The sequence below is a fragment of the Musca autumnalis genome, unplaced genomic scaffold (genome assembly GCF_047663935.1).
Source record: "Musca autumnalis isolate F117 unplaced genomic scaffold, ASM4766393v1 scaffold_5, whole genome shotgun sequence".
In the NCBI taxonomy this organism is placed as follows: domain Eukaryota; kingdom Metazoa; phylum Arthropoda; class Insecta; order Diptera; family Muscidae; genus Musca; species Musca autumnalis.
Window position 1 is genome coordinate 57,417,215 of NW_027412088.1, and position 21,171 is coordinate 57,438,385.

The 21,171-nt window shown below is 34.4% G+C and overlaps 1 protein-coding gene across 2 annotated transcripts in view; it reads right to left on the reverse strand.

Moving 5' to 3' along the window:
• The window catches only part of Rho1 (ras-like GTP-binding protein Rho1), a 33,539-nt gene extending 18,639 nt beyond the window's left edge, over positions 1-14,900 (reverse strand). The window contains exons 1-3 of one of the 2 annotated variants that reach the window (XM_073992370.1): positions 13,099-13,283; positions 12,184-12,767; positions 11,881-12,041 (exon numbers count right to left, since the gene is read on the reverse strand). In XM_073992370.1, the coding sequence (XP_073848471.1) occupies positions 11,881-12,041; positions 12,184-12,202 (180 nt within the window). In that variant the 5' untranslated portion in view covers positions 12,203-12,767; positions 13,099-13,283. Of the gene's footprint in view, positions 1-11,880; positions 12,042-12,183; positions 12,768-13,098; positions 13,284-14,567 lie in introns of those variants that run through there. The other variant, XM_073992371.1, reaches the window with a different exon arrangement.
• Positions 14,901-21,171: the final 6,271 nt, after the last annotated feature.

Here is a 21,171-nt window from a genome sequence, read left to right on the forward strand (position 1 = left end):
TTCTTGTTATCCCATTCAACTACAAAGTACAGAAACAACTTATTGAAAGCATTCTGTACATAACAAAGAACAACTGGGCACAAAATATTACATTTTAAAAAATTGTAACCGATCTAAAAATTGAAATAATGCAAAATCCTGGATTTGTTGCTTTTGATATGCGCAACACTGTATATATCGTGTTTGGAGCAGAAAATACACGAAATCGGCCAATTTGGCACACTTATTTCTAGACTGAATTCAGTCAAACATTCCAAATTTCATCAAAATCGGACGTATATAGCGTGTTTGGTGCAGCAAATACATGAAATCGGGCGAACATATATATGGGAGCTATATCCAAATCTGAACCGATTTCGATATAATTTGGCTCATTTATTTCTAGACTGAATTCAGTCACACATTCCAAATTTCATCGAAATCGGACATCCAAATCCGGACCGTTTTTAATATAATTTTGCACACTTATTTGTAGACAAAATTCAGTCACACATTCAATGTTTCATCAAAATTGGACGTATGTAGCGTGTTTGGTGCAGCAAATACGTGAAATCGGGCGAAAATATATATGGGAGCTATATCCAAATCTGAACCGATTTTCACCAAAAGCAATAGCGTTCTTCCTATGGCTAAAAAAGTTGTAGTCCCCAATTTTCAGCTGAATCGGACAAAAAATGCGACTTGTATGTTGCGAACAAAAATACATGGACAGACGGACAGACAGACAGACGGACGGACACGCATAAATCGACTCAGAAAGTTATTATATGTATATCCCCAAAAGGCACTGTGGGTCTATTACGTTTCCTTTTGTATGTTACATACAAATGCACAAAGACATAATACCCCTTACCACTGTGTGGTGTAGGGTATAAATACGAGGGGAACATAGGTATACCAAGAAACAATATTGGTAAAATTGCATCCCAAGTGGACACAAAGCTTTCACTAGTGTCAGCTGGGGAGCCAGGGCTGTGAGATTGAATTTAGTCAAAACTAAAATTAAAATATCTCGTCTCCTGATTCAAAACAGACAAGTTTATCAATACTACTATTATCTATTAGTCCCGGGCCACACTAGAATAATTTCACTGAAATTTTAACATGAAATTATGTGTCTCTAGATCGAGTTCCATAGTAGAGTAAAATCATGAAATTGCTGTAATGGGGAATTCGGCCGAAGAACACCATTTCATGAAATTTTTTAATGAAATTTACTCTAGTGTGCACCGGGACTTACCATTCTCTAGCCGCAAACAGGAGATATATTTCCCGAAAACGTTCATAGAAAGAGGATATTGAATGTCATTGAGCTAATATAAGTCGGTGCACTCATTGATATGAGAGAATTCTACCTTGCCTCTACCTGGATGTTCATGGAACAATTATAATTTATACCCTACACCTCAATGTGGAACGTATAATAGTTTGCCTGTTGGAGATGTGTGCCCGTCCGTCCATTAAAAATTGTAATCAAACTCCAGGCCTAAAAATTTGAATCAAACTCCAGGCCGTAATTATGGACCAATCGTCAATTATGGAAATTTTGTATGGAGGTCGGGATCACGACAGAATAGAAACGATTAGTTTTTGGTGGTGATCGTGAAATATTTAGGGTTGAAATGGACCAGAACAAAATTTGATGGTCTGATCGACGTGAAATTTTAAGAAAGGTTTGTATTTACGTCAAAGAAGAAGCTTGCAATTTAACATGGTGATCAGATAATATTTAGCGTGTGAAATGGAACAAAACTTTTGTTTGCAAACATTTTTGTATGATGACTATAATCTTTATTCCTGGAAGATGTGTTCCACCCCCGTAAGTTATATTTAGAAGAGGAACTCTTGACCTTTCCATTGATGCCAATTATGCTGATGTACGTGGTATGTTATCTGACCACGTATGTACATAAGCATAATTGATATCAATGGAAAGGTCAAGAGTTCCTCTTCTAAATATAACTTACGGGGTTGGAATATATCTCCCAGGAATAAAGATATAGTCATTATACAGAAATGTTTACCAATTTTCTCACAAAAGTTTTGTTCCATTTCACACGCTAAATATTATCTGATCACCATGTTAAATTGCAAGCTAAACCTAATATATACAGGGATTCCAGTTATATTTTAATAGAAACAAATTTTTGCACGAAGAGATTTTTTCAAGAAAAATGTCAATAATTTTGGAAAATAGTCGGATAGTACTTAGGGTTGTAATTGACAATTTAAACCGTTGTGGAAAAAATATCCAAATTTAATTTTCGGACCAAATTTTAAATTATTCTGGGGGAATTTTCCGACAAATTACGAACACGAAACTTGAAAACAAACTCTTGACCTCTGCTTGAAGCAAATTATATCAATAATAATGATTAAAAAATGTATGTATATTAATTACATCAATAACATAACGTGACGCAATCATATAAAATAAATTCCGTGGAAAACAGTTTCCAGAGGAAGTGGTGTAGGGTGTCACAGTCGGCCCCGTCCGACTATAGCCCTCTCTTACTTGTTGACCATATCATGTCATTGGAAAGATTGAATTTTTTTTTGCAAAATCCTACACAATACTTTTCGACGTATGTAGTTTACAGTGAAAATAAATCAAAATAAAGAAAACTAGAAAAAGTTTGACCCCGGGTGGTTCAAAAGACGTTTATAAGATCGTCACAGGTGACGAATCATGTATATGTATCTTCGAAGGTGAACCAAATCCTACGAATGTTGGGAACAAATTTCCTTTACCAACACTTCGCAGAAAAAAATACAAAAATTTCCTTTAAATCGCAAGTTGTCTTAAGTAGCCGGACTTTGGCCGGGGATTTAATGTCCTGTTTTTCTAAGACGATTCGAATTCAAATTCGATAGAATTACTACGAAACTCCTGTTGTTGTAGAAAGTGTTTGTTCGATTGAAAACAGAAGTGAATAAAATATTAAAAAAAAACTGAAGTTTGATAGTAGTTCGAACGAATTTGTATTCGAATCGTCTTTGTGAAACAGGCCATAAGACTTTATCCTATCGACAGGAGCGAATTTCGGCTGCGCGAACAAACGTTTTTTAAATCGTAATTTTTTTCCCAAGTAAACAAAGGAATTTTCGGAACTTCGGAGGCCTATATATCGGTAAGTATACATTTCCCCAACAAAAGAAATACATCGTTGGAATCGTCATGAAAATCATTATCTGTGATAATTTTTTCATAATTTTCTGCGGTGAGTCGGTAAAGGAAAGATATGCCGAAAGTTGTTCATGGAAGAAACACTTCGAAGCAAATTGTCGCCTATTTCTTCCGCAAAACTGGCCATTTGGCGACTTTTCCGCTTGAACAACGTAGAACACTCCATTCTGAGCGGTACAACACAATTTGCCTAAAGTCTTCGGAGAAATTCGAAAAAAGAACAAAAGAAGACAAATCTTTGTTGGTGATTTCTTACACATCGCACAGTGGATCCACCCATTGGCCAAAAATAAAAAATTATGTAATGTAAAAATGTTGGTACAACATCTGGCAACTCTGACAGCTATGACATGGACCTTTTTAAAAATATATTAATTTTTGTTTCATTCGAACGCGATCTTCTTAAGAATAGCTTCGAAAGTCGGAACATTTGACTAATATTTTTGTTGGGAGTACAACCTATATTTTAAGTGCAAGTAAATATATTCAAAATATCGCCAAACTAATACGTAGAGCAAAATATTATAGTGGATTTGGAAGGGGGAGGTAATAGCTTAATTTTCATTAAAAATAGTGTTTTAGCGTGTTGTGGAATTCTAGTTAGCTGCATATTTTCTTAGTGTATTTTGTAATGCCACTTCGACCATAAACTTAAATTTGACCTAAGGTTTTAGTCATGATGCCCACCAGTGCCCACCTCGGGAATAATTTTCCAAAGTAGCTCATGGGTTTAAGATTATTCAGTATTAAAATCAGCTGCCATCTAGTGCCAGACTATAAACGGTGGGTCGCTGACTAAAGCTGCCCTAGAATAGGGTTTCTATGGATATATTAGCGTATAACTCTGTTATCTGACCATGTACATTAACATAATTGGTATCAGTGGCAAGATGAAGAAATCTTCTTCCAAATGTGTTTTACGTTGGCGGTACGTGCCTTCCAGGAAGAACGCTATAAGATCTATATTAAAAATTTCACCAATTTTCAGACAAAAATGTTGATTTTTTTAATCCGCTAAATTGGTTGGATTTTATGTTGTTTTGGAGATTGTTTTGTTTCCCCAAGCCTATTTTAGCATCATAAGATAACACTGTGCAGCAGCATTTTTGGGGGGTGGAAAATTTCTTCTGGAGATGAAAGCCCTTGATGAATATACTAAGAAACCAAAAGGAAATTTTCGCCATAGGTGAAGTTTCTGAGATATCGCGCGATTAAGTTTTTGATTTTTTCCCTATAATACTTGGGAAAACAGCTCCATATCTCTTTTTGGCGTTGTTGTAGCTTCGTTTTGAGGTGACATTTCTTCAGTGAAATCGATTGGCGAATCTTTTTGTAGAACATTTCATTCTTCTAACTCAATGCCTTTCAGGTCCTTTTCGTCCTTTATTTCTTGAACCGTAGTGAAAGTACCACAAGATGAGATTTTTCAGCATCCAAATATTCTACAAAAATGTTGCTCAGAAGATTTTAGGCACGGTTCTCTTTGACAACTAATCAATTTTTTCCCGTTTTCATTGTCCTTTTTGACAATTAATCGGTTTTGGTTCAGAAATAAACTATGTTTTGTTTTTCTGTATATTCGTCATTGGTTATTTATTGGTATGTACACATAACAATTGGTTATTGCTTATGTAGACGTCTGGGGTGCTTCCATAATATTTACGACAAATAGCTCTTGTAATGACGAACACGTTAATAAAAAATTTTCTTGGAGTATAGATCCGGTTATCTCAATTTTTGAACCGGATATTCCGACATTAAAACCGATTTTTGAACCGGTTTTAAGTAACTGATTAAACTTATATGTATACCATTAAAAAGCTTATAGAGTTGTCAATCAAATAAATTTAATTCGCTGATTAAAACTTTGCTAGTTGCAGTGCTAGAACAAAAAACCCGTTCTCTTGAGCCGATTTTAAGGAAAAATATCAGTACGCGCAAATATGAAGATCAAAGGCTGGGGGGCGAAAAAATCCTTTTGGCGATGAAAGTCGATGAAGTTAGTATTACAAACCCGGAAGAACAGTTATGCCGTTGGTCAGACTTCTGAGTTATAGCGAAATTAATTCTTTCTTGACGAATTTTACATGCATGACAAAATAGAACCTAACACAAATTTGATCACGCCATAACTTAGAAGTTTGACCTACGGCATAACTGTTCTTCCGGGTTCATCACATTATCATCATCGACATTCATCGCCAAAAAGAATTTTTCACCCCCCAGACTTTGATCTCCATATTTGCGCGTACTGATATTTTTCCTTAAAAACGGTTTAATAAAACGGGTTTTTTGTTCTAGAATAGGAACTAACAAAGTTTTAATAAGCTAATTAATTTTATTTGATTGACAACTCTTTAAGCTTTTTGATGGTATGCATATAAGTTTAATCGGTTACTTAAAACCGGTTCAAAAATCGGTTTTAATGTCGGAATATCCGGTTCTAAAATTGAGATAACCGGATCTGTCCTCCAAGAAAATTTGTTATTAACGTGTTCGTCATTACAAAAGCTTTATGTGGTAAATATTTCAGAAGCACCCCAGATGTCTACATAAGCAATAACCAATTGTTATGTCTACATACCTATACATAACCAATAACGAATATACAGAAAAACAAAACATAGTTTAATTCTGAACCAAGTCCGAATAAATGTCAAAAATGACAATGAAAACGGGACAAAATCTATTAGTTGTTGAAGAGAACCGTGCCTAAAATCTTCTGAGCAACATTTTTGTAGAATATTTGGATGCTGAAAAATCTCATCTTGTGGTACTTTCACTACGGTTCAATAAATAAAGGACGAAAAGGACATGAAAGGCGTTGAGTTAGAAAAATGAAATGTTCTACAAAAAGATTCGCCAATCGATTTCACTGAAGACATGTTACCTCAAAACGAAGCTACAACAACGCCAAAAAGAGATATGGAGCTATTTTGCCAAGTATTATAGGAAAAAAATCAAAAACTTCATCGCGCGATATCTCAGAAACTTGACCTATGGCGAAAATTTCCATTTGGGTTCTTAGTATACTCATCAAGGGCTCTCATCTCCAAAAGAAATTTTCCACCCCCCAGACTTTGAGTTCCATTTTGTGTCACAGTGTAATCGGCACCCTTGTTCGTGTCATTTTGCATTAACAGCATAAAACAATTCTTACCGTATACCCCCTCCAGAGGGGAAAGAGGGGAGAATGTTACGCTCGTGGTTTCTTAAAACACTCTTCGCAGCAGCACAAAGCTGTAACCAGCGCATTATCTTGATATTTACACGGGAAATATTTTTGACCACTTTCTCCATACAAGTGGATCCAGTGTGCATCGGCTCAAACCAGCGCCTTTTTGATGATTTTGACTTTCATAGAATATTTAGATTGCCCGTGCATGCCAAAACTATTTGCCACTAGCTAAGCAGTAGCATTATAACCCTCAGAGGAATTATGACCACCTGTTGAGCACGAAGAAAGTAATTTTCCATGAATTTTTTGCAAGAAATCTACCAAGCTCTTTTAGAAGATTTTGTTTTTATCTGAAAGGTCACACCTAAGCTACTTTCGGATTTTTTTTTTTTCAAACTATTGCACAGTTGTATGACCAATGGCCGCCTTCGAAACACTGTTTGTACTAAAGCAGTTTGCGGTGCCCACTATAGCTTGAAAACGAATAAACCGATCAGCATACATTACTTATTATCTTGTTCTTAAACGAAACGGAATTAAAAATATCGTTTTTTAAAAGTATAGTGAAATGTCAAAGTCAAAATTTCAATTTTAACTAAAAAAATTGATAGTTTTTTCGCCATAAATCCGTATTTTTTTTCGTTTAAGGCAAGTTTTTTATGTGTATAATAATCCCACAAAAAATATGAAGATCGGATCATCCGTTTTCAAGCTACAGTGGGTACCACTTTCTCAAATGTTATTTCCATTCTAACGCTCATGTCTTTCCATGTTTTCTTCTGCCCGACACGAATTTTTTTTTGCAAAATATTCTATTCTACCTGTACTTTAAAATGGGAAAATAATTTTTTTTTCGAAAAAAGTATTTTATTTTTTTTTTTTATTTATTTATTTTATTTATTTTTTTTTTTTTGTTGAGGACAATAAAGATTTCGAAGAAATCGCAGGGCTGCGACTAATGCCTACTTAATCCAAAAATTTTCTAATAAAAAGCAATATTTCCCCAATAGCCGCTTTTCGGCCTGGAATATAAGAATTTCTCTCTATAAATTATAGGTTTGGCCTTCTGATGGTGATTTAAGATTCGCACGACTACGAAGTTTTTTTTTTTTTTTGGAATTCTGAAACCCCTATATCTCCTGAAGTATGTATGTAATTTGAATAAATAACAAATACACTAACTTCGACTGGCGTTGTTTCGAAGGCGGCCAATAAATTAAAAGAAATATCTGTGGTACCTGTTTCAGAAGAAATGGAAGGTCGCACGAAAAGACGATTTGTGCCGACTTGAATTGTAATACAGTATCATACAGAAACAGACAATTGGCTCATGTTAAGTCAAGTTAGCAGATGAATTGGCACGCCGCAGATCAGAGTTACAAGTATCATCATCGAAAACTCTTTTCAGTTCATGCGGCTGGTGAAACAGTAGGCGTAATCACAGGCCACTGCAATATTAGGGCAATGTCTTATAAATGGGGTAGAACCGAAGGTTCCGACTACTGCAGACTTAGCGAGTATGAGGAGCAATTAAGAGACAATCGAACATTTTCTATGTCGCTGTCCAATGCTTACGAACAGGAAACTGCGAATCACCGGTGAAAACACGATCCAGTCTATCTCTGCCACAGCAAAGTGAAGTGCACTTTTGAAAAACGAAAATTTATCGTTGCTCAGCAGGAAGTTGATTCCACAAATCCATAAAAATGTGAAAAAAAAAACGTTGAAAATGTTAATTGTTCTAATAGGTCTAGAGAATGTAAGCCGATCTCTCAGGAAACCGTGTAGTTTAAAAATACAGATTTTTGCTGAATAAAAAATTATCGGTATCCCAATTTACATTAGGCGAGTTTACTTGCGGCAATTGTCAGTTCGTAGGTGAGAGAGGGTGCTGAGAGGCAAAGGGTTACCATATGCCTCACCTCTCCCTCCTACAAAATGACGATTGCCGCAAGTAAACTCGCCCAATGTAAATTGGGACTATCATAGAACAAACAAAGTTTTTCCTGACAAATAGTTTCCCCTTTTTGTAGAATAGTATAGTGTAGAATAGTAGAGTACAATTTTCGAAGTACTTTACTACATCCCAATTCTTGGGATGTTTTTTGGCGTATTACCACAACTATTACAAACTTAATTGAAGGCCAACTTCTTCGACATATCTATAGAACCGAAGTACAAAAACAACATTCTCCTGAAGTACCAGATAGGGTATGGGAATATCCACGATTAAATTTCCTTTACAGACCCACCACAGAAAATTATGAAAAAATTACCACATATAGTGCTTTTCATGCCGATTCCAACGATGTATTTCTTTTGTTGCGGAAATGTATACTTCCCGAGATACTTCCAGTTCCGACAATTTCCTTCTTTACTTGGAAAAAATTTACGATTTAAAAAAATTAGTTCGCGTAGCCGAAATTTAATAAAACTTGCGATTTAAGGAAAATTTTTGTTTTTTTTTCTGTGAAGGATCGGTAAAATATATTTTTTCCGCGATTTTTGCCGGGATAACCTTCTTTATGAGGATTTATTTGACGTTTGTGCTATGGAATTGGCATTTGAAGTTCAGTGGGTTTATTAAATCCGGTTAAGTGCAAACATGGTATAAACAGTTGTGCCAAAGGCGTCGAGATACTTCGTTTTTGTACACCTGTAGTGATATTCTCTAGGGCATTTTTTGGTTACCGACAAAAATCGGTCAGACTTAAACGCAAAATTATGAATGAAAAGTTCAAATAAAAGGTGATGTCACTGTTGCTATCGGTAGAACTTTGCGACTACTTTTTATTGATCGCTAACTTACCGAATAATACCGCTAATTACCGAAATAATAAGCATTTTAATTTTACCGATTTTTGTCGATAACCAAAAATGCAATCAGTTTTGATTGTCAGAAAATATTTTGTGGTTGCTGGACAGTTTGACATTTATCGGTATTTCCGAAAAATCGACAGTAAAAACTGATCGTGTGTACCTTGCTTTAGAGAATCCAACTACTGCCCACTTAACCCAACAAACGTAGGAACGTCCTATAAATTTATAGTTCATAATAGTACGTTTAGATTTATAAGTGCACTCGATTTCAAATGTCAATTCCACAGAGTATATGAAAAACAAATCCTAGTTATAAATCGACAGAATTTTACAGGATTTACTATAACATTTAAGCTGGGTACACATTGTCAGTTTTGAATGTCGATATTTCGCAATTATCGATAACTGTCAAACCGTCCAGCAACCACAAAACATTTTGCGGTTGCATGATGAATGACAAAGATGAATGGCCACACTAGCAAGCAACAACAAAGCTGTCATTCAAAACTGACAATGTGTACCCAGCTTTAAGATTGGTTTGGATTTCCGAACTGTTAAAACAACAAAAGCTAAGAAATCGATGCTTGAAACTTCACAATACTTTTACTTTGAATTTTTTGTTCGCTGGGCTATAACAAAAATATACACTCCACGTCAGTAGAATAGAACACCTAAATTTTTGTTAATGATAGCTTATTTATCTCAAAACGATTGAATCTACGTTTTTAGCCTTGTAGGGATTTAAAGTCTATGATGTTCCGTATCAAACACAGAAAAAATTATGTTTCTAGCCCTTCGCGAAATGTTTTTATGATCAATTTTCTGAGAGTACTATGAAAAATAGGTATTTATTTTTGGTCATCAGGATAGAACAGTCATTTTATTTTCGCGAATTTTTGAGATATTAACGCCGAATTTTCTTTCAGTTGATAAAGCAAGGATTTCTAATCATTTTTCAAAAAGAAAACCTATAAATAATTCCGCGAACACCGAAATAATAGCGTAAAAGGGTTTAAAGCGACAGATAATTGAAAAATCCCGGAATATCAATATGAGCCGCGAAGCTATGTCCTATTTCTTCACAATAAGATAGAATATGACACAGACAACCTCGACGGATACAATCGAGTGCTTCGGATGCTGATAACATGGAACATTTTCAAAATAATTATGAAACCCGTCAAAATTTCTTATAAAAACCAAGATGTTTTGTTCAATAAAATGATTTTTCCGCGAACAAGTGAGACTATTAAAGGTTTGGAAATATGCTCCACATTTAGAGGAAGATAATCTGATTTTAAAACATACCTACGCTATTTAATACACTGAAGGAAATTTTAGCACATTTTTCAAATTTAACACACCCTTTGGATTTTGAATTTTATATGCTTTCTTATTTCGGTGTTCGCGACTGTTCTCAACAGTGTTATGTTCCAATATAAATCGACCAGGTTATGCCCTCCATACCGGATTTTACGATTTAGTTGTCTTTTAACTGAACTCGCATATGTAAAAGCCCCGTTATCGCGGGAAAACACAGTCATTGAAATTGAGGTTTTAGGTTTCGTATGTTGCTTTTAAAAAGTACTAAAATTTCCCTCGGTGTATTTAAATAGCGATTGTTTTCATATCAGATTATCTTCCTCTAAATGTGCAGCGTATTTCCAAACCTTTAAACGGCAGACTTGTTCGCGGAAAAATCATTTTGTTGAACAAAACATCTAGGTTTTCTAAAAAAATTTGACGTTTTTCATAATTATTTTGAAAATGTTCCATGTTATCAGCATCCGAAGCACTCGATTGTATCCGTCGAGGTTATCTTTGTCATATTCTATCTTATTGTGAAGAAATATAACATAAATGCTCGACTCATATTGATATTCCGAGATGTTTCAATTATCTGTCAATTTATACTCTTTTACTCTCTTATTTCGGTGCCCGCGGAACAATTTATAGGTTTTCTTTGGTGAAAAATGGTCAGAAAGCCTTGATTTATCGACCGAAAGAAAATTCGGCATTAATATCTCAAAAATTCGCGAAAATAAAATGACTGTTCTATCCTGATGACCAAAATAAATGCCTATTTTTCATAGTACTCTCAGAAAATTGATCATAAAAACATTTCGCGAAGGGCTAGAAACATAATTTTTTCTGTGTTTGATACGGAACATCATAGACTTTAAATACCTACAAGGCTAAAAACGTAGACTCAATCGTTTTGAGATAAATAAGCTATCATTAACAAAAATTTAGGTGTTCTATTCTACTGACGTGGAGTGTATGACATATTTTTTGTTGAGGGCTACTCAGAGAAATTCTCAAAATGTTGTAAATAAAGAAAATCTCACGTACATAAAACGAATTTCAACAATAATTGAATTGAATAATGAAAACTGCAAAGTAGAATCTATAAGCAGCAGCAAGAGCACAAAACAAGTTAAACAAAGAAAACCCCAAAAAATGTTTTTTGTTAGAAATCAAAACAAAAACAAATATATATTAAAATGAAAACATATGATGATGATTATGATGACCCCATAATTGAAATGTTTCTTTTTTGGTATATTTGAAAACCAGAAATTTATACTCATAATTGAGGTTAGGTGGTCTGTTTTTGGGTGTATTTGACTAGCATTAAATTTTTAGATTTTTGTCTGCAGAAAAGACAAAAAATAAATGTCGGACAACGACTTACCTGTTTACCATCAACTTCAATGTCGGCCACATAATTTTCAAAAACAGTGGGCACATACACTTCAGGGAATTGATCTTTGCTAAAAACAATCAGCAGACAAGTCTTACCGCAGGCACCATCGCCAACAATAACCAACTTTTTACGAATCGTCGTCATTGGTTCTATGGGATGAGAGAAAGAAAAGAAAAACAATAACAACATAAATCAAAAACGTAACAACAAATGACAATTATAATTGTAATGATTATGACAATTTCCATAATAATCTAAACTAAACTAAAAAAAGAAATTATAAAAACCCACTGCTTTTTTTATGGCCCATACTGTAGTTAAGCGCTTAAAAGGAAAGTATTCCAATTTATCTGTAGGGTGGTGATTGGCTGGCTGGGCCTGGCTGGTTAGTTAGCTGGTTGGAAGTTTAACGTTTTAGCGAAAACAGCAAATAAGTGACGACAATGTTAATATGGTCGCGGTGGGTCTGCTGAGCTGTGCTATGCCCCCGTAATGGCCAGCCCAAGAGCAATAAAATCAAGCGTTTTAAGTATTACAATACGCGAATTTATGACACAAATGTGAAAACACAATTGCTGTTTGCTTTCAATGAGTTTATTTGTTTTTTTTTTCTTCTTTTTTTTTGACGGCGACGATGATGGGTGAGTAAGAATTGGTGATCACTTATTGCTTTTTCTCTCCTCCCTCTTGTTGGTTGTCGGCTGGTGTTCTTATGGTTGTGGTCTCCTTAGAGGTTGACGTAGAGAAAAATTCTACTACGTATGACATTAAAGTGCGTAGTTGACATTCTAATTTTTGTGTTTCTTCAATATTTTTTGCTTAGTTATTCCGAGCTATTTGTTTTTGTCCATTACACAGCTGACAGATTGTGGTGTCTACAAAGAGAAAACTTTTGTGGATCAGCTTATACAATTTTGCCCACTTTTTCTTTCGTTGATATGAACTGTAGCTACTAAGAGTCACCAGCCAGACAAACTTTTGGAATCGTTAAGTTGTTGTTGCGTTGTAATTGAATGTAAAGCAGACAAAAAGAAGTGTATACCACCGCCTCTTCTCTGCTTCTTCTTCTCTATTGCTTTTTGTCTCTTAATTATCAACAAGTATTTACAAATTTTCTATAGAATTCACTTATTTTCCTTTTGTAAACATTTTGAAAATTTGTAGCTTTTTAAAGAAGCTCCTTTTTGTGGTCAATGAATGATATACAATTGAATTTTTTTCTTATTCATCATCATCATCAACAAAGTACTCTGACGGGCGGGCAGGCTGACTTTGCTGCTGAAGTAAAGAATCGGATGGAGAAGAGAAAAAACAGGCAAATACAAAGAAGAAGCAGAAATAGAAGTAGTATGTGTTTGCTGCTGCCCTTCCTTGTACACTCCCCACCACACAACCCTTATTGTGTAAAACCGTATACATTCCACCTTAATCATCATCGCACAGTTCATTCGTTCGTTCATTTTTTCGCTTTATTCCAATTTCTTATTAACACAACACACACATCCATACTTTTTTTTATATACACCCAGCTAACAATTTTTTCCGAGGGCTCTGATATCAGATTTTTTCTGAGATTTTCTGAATTTTTTTTAGAAATGTGGCCGATTTCTCTAATATTTTCCTAGAAATTGGACCGATTTTCTATAAGTTTATTTTAAGAATCTCTGCACATTTTCTAAAGAATCTTAAGAATCGTCATTCCGAATTCGTTCCGATTTCTAATGGATTTTCTAAGGGAATTTTTTTTCGGTTGATGTCGAAGAACAGAATTACTGGTCTTAAAATTCGCATATACAAATTTACAATTTTTTAAATATAAATGCAACATATAATAATTCAAGCTAGTGTTGATAGCTTCGACTTACTTCTGCACATTGTTCTACTGTTAATCATAAAATGATAACAACAGGCAAAATCATTAGAAAGTTTGAAATTATAATCTTCCATAAATAGTACATTAAAAGAAAATTGTCTCTGAGTGGGGGTTGTTCAGTACAGTACACGTGTTGTGTCAATATCAAAGGCGTCAGCGTCAGAATTGTTTCCGATTTTTTTCAGAAAATCTGAACTTTTCTCCGAATTTTTCCAGAATTTCCTTCCGAATTCGGACGGATTTTCTTAAGAAAATCTAAATTTTTCATCGAATTTTCCAGAATTTTCTTCCGAATTCGGACCGAATTCTGTCAGAAAATCTAAATTTTTCTCCGAATTTTCCAAGAATTTACTTCCGAATACGGACCTAATTCGTCCCGAAACTCTAATACTTTTTAAGAATTTCCTTAGAATATTCTTTCCGAATTCGGTGACCACGTCCATACAACTTTCGTACCGAATTCGGTACGAATTCGGCATCAGAATCGGATATTTTTTCAGAAATTCTGTCCGAATTCGATACGAATTCGGAAAAAAATGTTAGCTGGGCACACACCACACACACATTAAAACGCATTCAATCATCGTTTCATGATCATAATTCACTTTTTTCTTCTTCGTGAAATTTCAAAAAAAAAAAATTCAACCAATTTTAATGCAAACCAAAATTCCTTAACTTTTTATTGCTTTTCTTTTCCGAAATGTTATAATTTTGTTTGGGCCTTTAACATTTGCACTTTACTTGTTTTTTTGGAAATTGCATACTAGGATTTTTTTCTTGTTACCCATATTTTCGTACATACATTCTTTTAATATGCTTAATTTCCTCTTGACAAAAAATTAATGTACTTCGTATTTGTACAACAGCACTCCAATTTCCAATACTTTCTCCGTTTTACAAATTCGTATCGTTTAGTTTTGTTCCAAAGCCACTTTAAAATTACACAAAAAAATAAAATTCTATTTCGTAGTTCCTTTAAATGTTTTCACTTTATTTCCACAAAAAATTTCTCATGCAGTCTTTGAAAATTATGATGACAGACAACGCCTTGAGTTCAGATGTTGTACGACGAAAGAATGAAAAATGAGAGAAAAAACTGAAAAAGAGAGCGAGATGCATATAGTTAAAACTCTACAAGTGGAAGAGAGACAAATGTATTTTAATAGGCGGATATGAATACTGGTTATCAGAAGGTATGCGATAATCGTTAAATACCGATTGTTCAGATATTCAAGGATTACATTTGGTCTGTTCCTTTACTTTTGAAAATGTAAAACGGCAAAAGTAGTAAAAGTTGTAAACTGCATGGTATAAGTAAAGAGGTAGATCTAGATGAAAACAAATTATAGAACCCTGGTTTATCCTGATTTCCTAAAACTTCAAAACTACTAAACATAAAAGCAACAAGTAGGGTTGTTTACAATACATTTTTGAGCATTTTATAAAAAAATGCGAACAATTAATGAAGTCTCAAAGTTTCTCCACATAATCGAATTGTGGATATGACAAAATGATTGTTTCAATGCAATGCTGAAGAATTTTTTCCATACAAATGTTCTAAAAACAATTTTAAAAATCATTGAATTCTATTGCTTTTAAAATTGTTTGACATAATTTTTAATCAGCACACACACATACACAGATTGTGTATTTAATTTTGAAGTTTTAGGAAACTCGAAAGAAAAAATTTAAACTGACAGATAGGTTTAGCTAACCTTTTTAATTAAACCATGGTAAACTGCTCCCATATGAATTGTATGGTGTCAGAATTAAAGGAACACTTTTCGAGTAAAAAGTTGTAAAACTTGAAGATTCTTGAACGTAAAGGAACAGAGCTATTAATTTAAATAGTCCCGGTCCACACTAGAGCGATTTCATTTAAAAATTTCATGAAATTACGCGTTCTTACAGCGTGTTTTTGTAAAAATGCTTGCCTGTCACACGAACCGTTCGTACTAAAAGGTATACGTTCAAAATTTGGTTCTTGTAAAATTTTACGAACCATTCGTTTTTATCTAAAAGCTTTCGTCTATTTCATAAAAACTTTTATATTTCAGGGTTTCCATCATACTTATTTTGTGAATTTTGCATAGGCATCTGCACGTAAAATGTGTTACTTGATGGCAACCCCGATAAACAGATGACAAACAAAAAATAAGAAAAAAATGTAATCAAATTTGTCCAAATATATGGTCTGTTCTGGAACTGCAAGAATCTACTAATTTTCACTATTTTTTCCGATAACATAAAGGAAAAAATGTAATCGTAGTAAAAAATAGCAGATTCTTGCAGGTTCTGGAACAGAGCAATAATTGTGATAATATCCCAGCAAAAAGTTTGCATCCGCGGATGCAGTTAAATCACTAGAACAATTGCCGCTGTAGTACATCTTTTCCTATGAATTTTACAAGAGAGCGCGCAGCTAGGATGCACTCCATTTTGCTTCCACGGCACACAGCTAGGATGCACTCCATTTTCGATCCAAATCACAGCCTTTGATGTAGTGTTTTGTATTGACCTTAAATGCGGTCTAAAGATGCTATAAAATGTAAGCCATTGCAAATATCCCAAAATAAATAAAATGCATTGCTTATTCGTGTAACACAAGAATATTAACTTTATTACATTAACACAAATTATAAAAAGCTCTCCATTAAATTTGATCGTAACTAACTTTACTTCCTCTAAGCGAGTGCTTCAAAAATGTATCGAGCTGAGTGCATTTTTCATAGCTCCGTGTGGACTGCATCGAAAGATGTATTGAAATCATAACTCTGCTTTGCCCTTCTTCCACACTTTTTTGCTCGGTATTATTCAATATAATCTTTGACAATAAATTTTCAATAACAACAATGTTGTTTTTGTAAAATTGTTAGTTGTTGTAATTCATGTATATATAATAATTGTTCCACAAACATCCCATACGAGACAAGGGAGACTTCTCTCATATCAATGAGTGCACCCCGATTCATATTAGCTCAATGATATGGGACCTACTGTTTATCGCCGAGTCCGAACGGCGTGCTTTACGACACCACTTTATAGAGAAGTTTTACAAGTCTGAAATACTCAGAAAATGTCGCCAACATTACTGAGGGGTATTTTGCCACCGTTGAAAAGTTTGATGTTGCCTGGCCGGGGAATCGAACCCACGAACTTCTGCGTGCAAGGCGGGTGTGCATACCATTGCACCACGGTGGCAACCACTGGGTTTAATAGATCCAGTGGGTTAATCTTTGCTGGTTACACTTAGCTTTTCGAGGATATAAACTGTCAGCTGATGTTTGTTTACGTATACATACAAAAAAACTAATAAAGTCGTGTGTTACACTTTTACACACAGGGATCAATCGTACTTTTTGTTAAAAAAGTGTCTAATGAAAAAAAAAATAATTTTATGATTTCCAAATGACTTTAGATTTATTGACTCCATAAAATCTCATGCGACCAATCGTAAACGTGTAAAACACGACAAACTCTGTTGCAAAAACAGTTGCAACTTTTGGTACTTTTTGAGTAGAGTTGGATTTTTTGCACAAATACCGAATACAACACTGTATTTTTGGTGGATTTGTGCCGGATTTAAAATAAACCCAGCCATGAGAGGATTTAATTTTTGTGTGGCAAATCTGGGCAGATTTGAGCAGATTAAGCAAATAAATCCTCATGAAGTGGGTTAACCCGGCAAAAAGCTGTAGTGTAACCATGCTATTAGACTATGAACTTAATACTATGTTTACATTAACGAAATCCACTCGATTTCAACTGTCAATTCCATTGCTCAAACGTCAAATGAAATCCAATCGATTTCAGGTGAGTTTTCATTTGACGTATACACAAAGGAATTGACAGATGAAATAAGGTAGAAACACAATGAAATACGCCGCTTTATCACGCTCAGTTTCATGTGAAAGACTAAAGGCCAAGTACTACATAATTGAAATGAATTAGGCAGCATGTGAATTAGGTAGTACTTGGCCTTTAATCTTTTACATGAAACTGAGCGTGAAAAAAGCGGCGTATTTCATTCTGTTCACACCTTTGTACTATGATTTAAACTGTCAATCCCATACAATATACGTCAAATAAAATCCAGTGGATTTAGAACTACGATTTATTTGACGTATATACTATGGAATTGACATTAGAAATCGAGTGGATTTATAAGTCTAAGAGGTAGTTTACACGATCTATCAATGTCATATGACACGAAAAAAAACCATTCCATATCTACCCACGGAGGCAATGTGGCAATTTCAGTTTTTCGTAGAACAAAGTTTCCAATTTTCTGGTTTCCAAGTGGTGGTCAAAAAATTTGCGACAAATTCTTCTTCTTCACCATTTACTTCGCGTTGTTAACATCTTATTGATAAGGGTGATATATGTACATCATATGACTGATGACAAATCAATGCATTTTCTTCTATTCTTTTATTCTGTACACTTTTTTTATAAAAATAATGACATACATATATGTGCTCTGTTCCAGAACCTGCAAGAAGCTACTATTTTTTACTACGATAACATTTTTTCCTTTATGTTATCGGAAAAAATAGTAAAAATTAGTAGATTCTTGCAGTTCTGGAACAGACCAATTGTCTGTTCCATTACTGCAAGAATCTACTAATTTGTACTATTTTTTGCAATAACATAAAGGAAATAATTGGTCTGTTCTAGTACTGCAAGAATCTACTAATTTGTAATATTTTTTCCGATAACGTAAAGGAAAAAATGTTATCGTAGTAAAAAATAGTAGATTCTTGCAGGTTCTGGAACAGAACAAATGTTATCGTAGTAAAAAATAGTAGCTTCTTGCAGGTTCTGGAACAGAGCTATATTTATAAAATTGAAATAGTCATGCGTTTTCATTTATACGGATTTGATAAGCCTACTGGGTTTCAAATGTTATACCCCGGTTACACTATTGAAGGTTAACCCACTGGGTTTAATAGATCCAGTGGGTTAATCTTTGCTGGTTACACTTAGCTTTTCGAGGATATAAACTGTCAGCTGATGATTGTTTACGTATACATACAAAATAACTAATAAAGTCGTGTTTTACACTTTTACAATTTCTCGTATGAGATATCGTCCCCTCTTTGCTCATATTGGTATATTTTACACACAGGGATACAGTTTTGTACCATGGCATCAAGCGTATTTTTCGTTAAAAAAGTGTCTAATGAAAAAAATAAATAATTTTGAAGCAAACCATTATTTATATTTTATGAATTATCTTATTTAGTTTATCTTCTCATTTGAATTCAATGTTTAGTATGTAAGTTTGTACATATTCCATACAACTCTGTTTATATTTTTAAAATTTTAACGGTTTCTATGCAACACTGTACATATTTCTATTATCATACTATTTCATTACAACATTGTATTTACTACTAAAATACACATCTATGTAAGTCTAGACGACTTTTACGCTTCTCAAACCAAGTACCTTAGTAGAATAAAAATTAATAAAATCACTTTGAGATCAACCTTTGAGAAACCAACTAGTCAACCAGCTTTTTATAAGTTTCGGACATTGCACTAGTTGAGAAACCAAGTGGAAGATACCAACCAAAGTACAAAGTTTTAATAAATCGTTTTTAAACATAAGTAATAGGCCGTTTACATATAACCGGGTTAACCCAGTGGGTTTGGGTTTCAAATGTCAATTCCATTAGGTATACGTCAACTAAATCCTCATAAAGAAGGTTAACCCGGCAAAAAAGCTCTAGTGTGTACGGAGTTTTATCTTCGTTTTAATGGACACTGGGTATAACCTTAGACGAAGAACTGTTTCATTGGCGCACCAACGTGGAGCACAACACCAAAGAACTGCTTCATTGACGCCCAACTTAGTGGCCACGGAACACGACCGTGAGCAGCAGCCGAGGACACAACAACAAAATTTATTGCGACTGTGAGTTGGCGCATTTCAAAATCCATCCAGACAACGCGTTACAATGGCAATCCAGGGACGTTTTGTACTAGGCGATCAGAATCCATCGACAATCACACAGATTACGCAGCAATTGGTGGATTGGCGTAGAAAGGAACGTCAACTCCTCACGCACATGTACGAGCAAAAACAGCAAAGAACACACAGTCACATTCATCTTTAAGAAAATGAGGGATGGACAACAACTACATTGTGATGATGTATTACAACAACCACACACAAAACATCAACAACGCACAACGGCTAACCGACGCACAACAACAACTTGCAAATCGACAAATCTTGATCAATTTTACGCCAGATGACATTTGATTGGACATCCAACAACGCCATCTACACCGTTATTGTTAGGTCATTAAAGTATTAGCAGATTCAAGAACCCATAATCCAAATGTAATTTGCCATAGTCGATTCAACAACCACCATTCACAATGCAGTTTTACTCCAGGGGGAGGTTTCGAAGGAAGTTTGCTATATTATGTGGACATCCAACAGTACTACTTCGACGCCATCTGTAAACAACAACCCACAATACTGTCGTTACCGCAGATTAAATCAACAGCCCATTATTCCTGATGCATCATCGGGACGATTTCAGCATCAGAGGGGGAGACTGAAGCAAACCATTATTTATATTTTATGAATTATCTTATTTAGTTTATCTTCTCATTTGAATTCAATGTTTAGTATGTAAGTTTGTACATATTCCATACAAATCTGTTTATATTTTTAAAATTTTAACGGTTTCTATGCAACACTGTACATATTTCTATTATCATACTATTTCATTACAACATTGTATTTACTACTAAAATACACATCTATGTAAGTCTAGACGACTTTTACGCTTCTCAAACCAAGTACCCTAGTAGAATAAAAATTAATAAAATCACTTTGAGATCAACCTTTGAGAAACCAACTAGTCAACCAGCTTTTTATAAGTTTCGGACATTGCACTAGTTGAGAAACCAAGTGGAAATACCAACCAAAGTACAAAGTTAAATAAAACATCATTTAAACAGCAATACTCTTCGTTTTAATGGACATTGGGTATAACCTTAGGCGAAGAACTGCTTCAATTTTATGATTTTCAAATAACTTTAGATTTATTAACTCCATAAAATCTCATGCGAGCAATCGTAAACGTGTAAAACACGACAAACTCTGTTGCAAAAACAGTTGCAACTTTTGGTACTTTTTGAGTAGAGTTGGATTTTTTTGCATAAATACCGAATACAACACTGTATTTTTGGTGGATTTGTGGCGGATTTAAAATAAACCCAGCCGTGAGAGGATTTAATTTTTCTATGGCAAATCTGGTCACATTTGACCAGTAGTGGGATTCTGTAACTTTTTGTTCTACCGAACCGATATTGATAATTAACGAAAATTTTCGGTTGAATTACTGTATTTCAATGTTATCGATACAAAAATTTTACCGACGAAT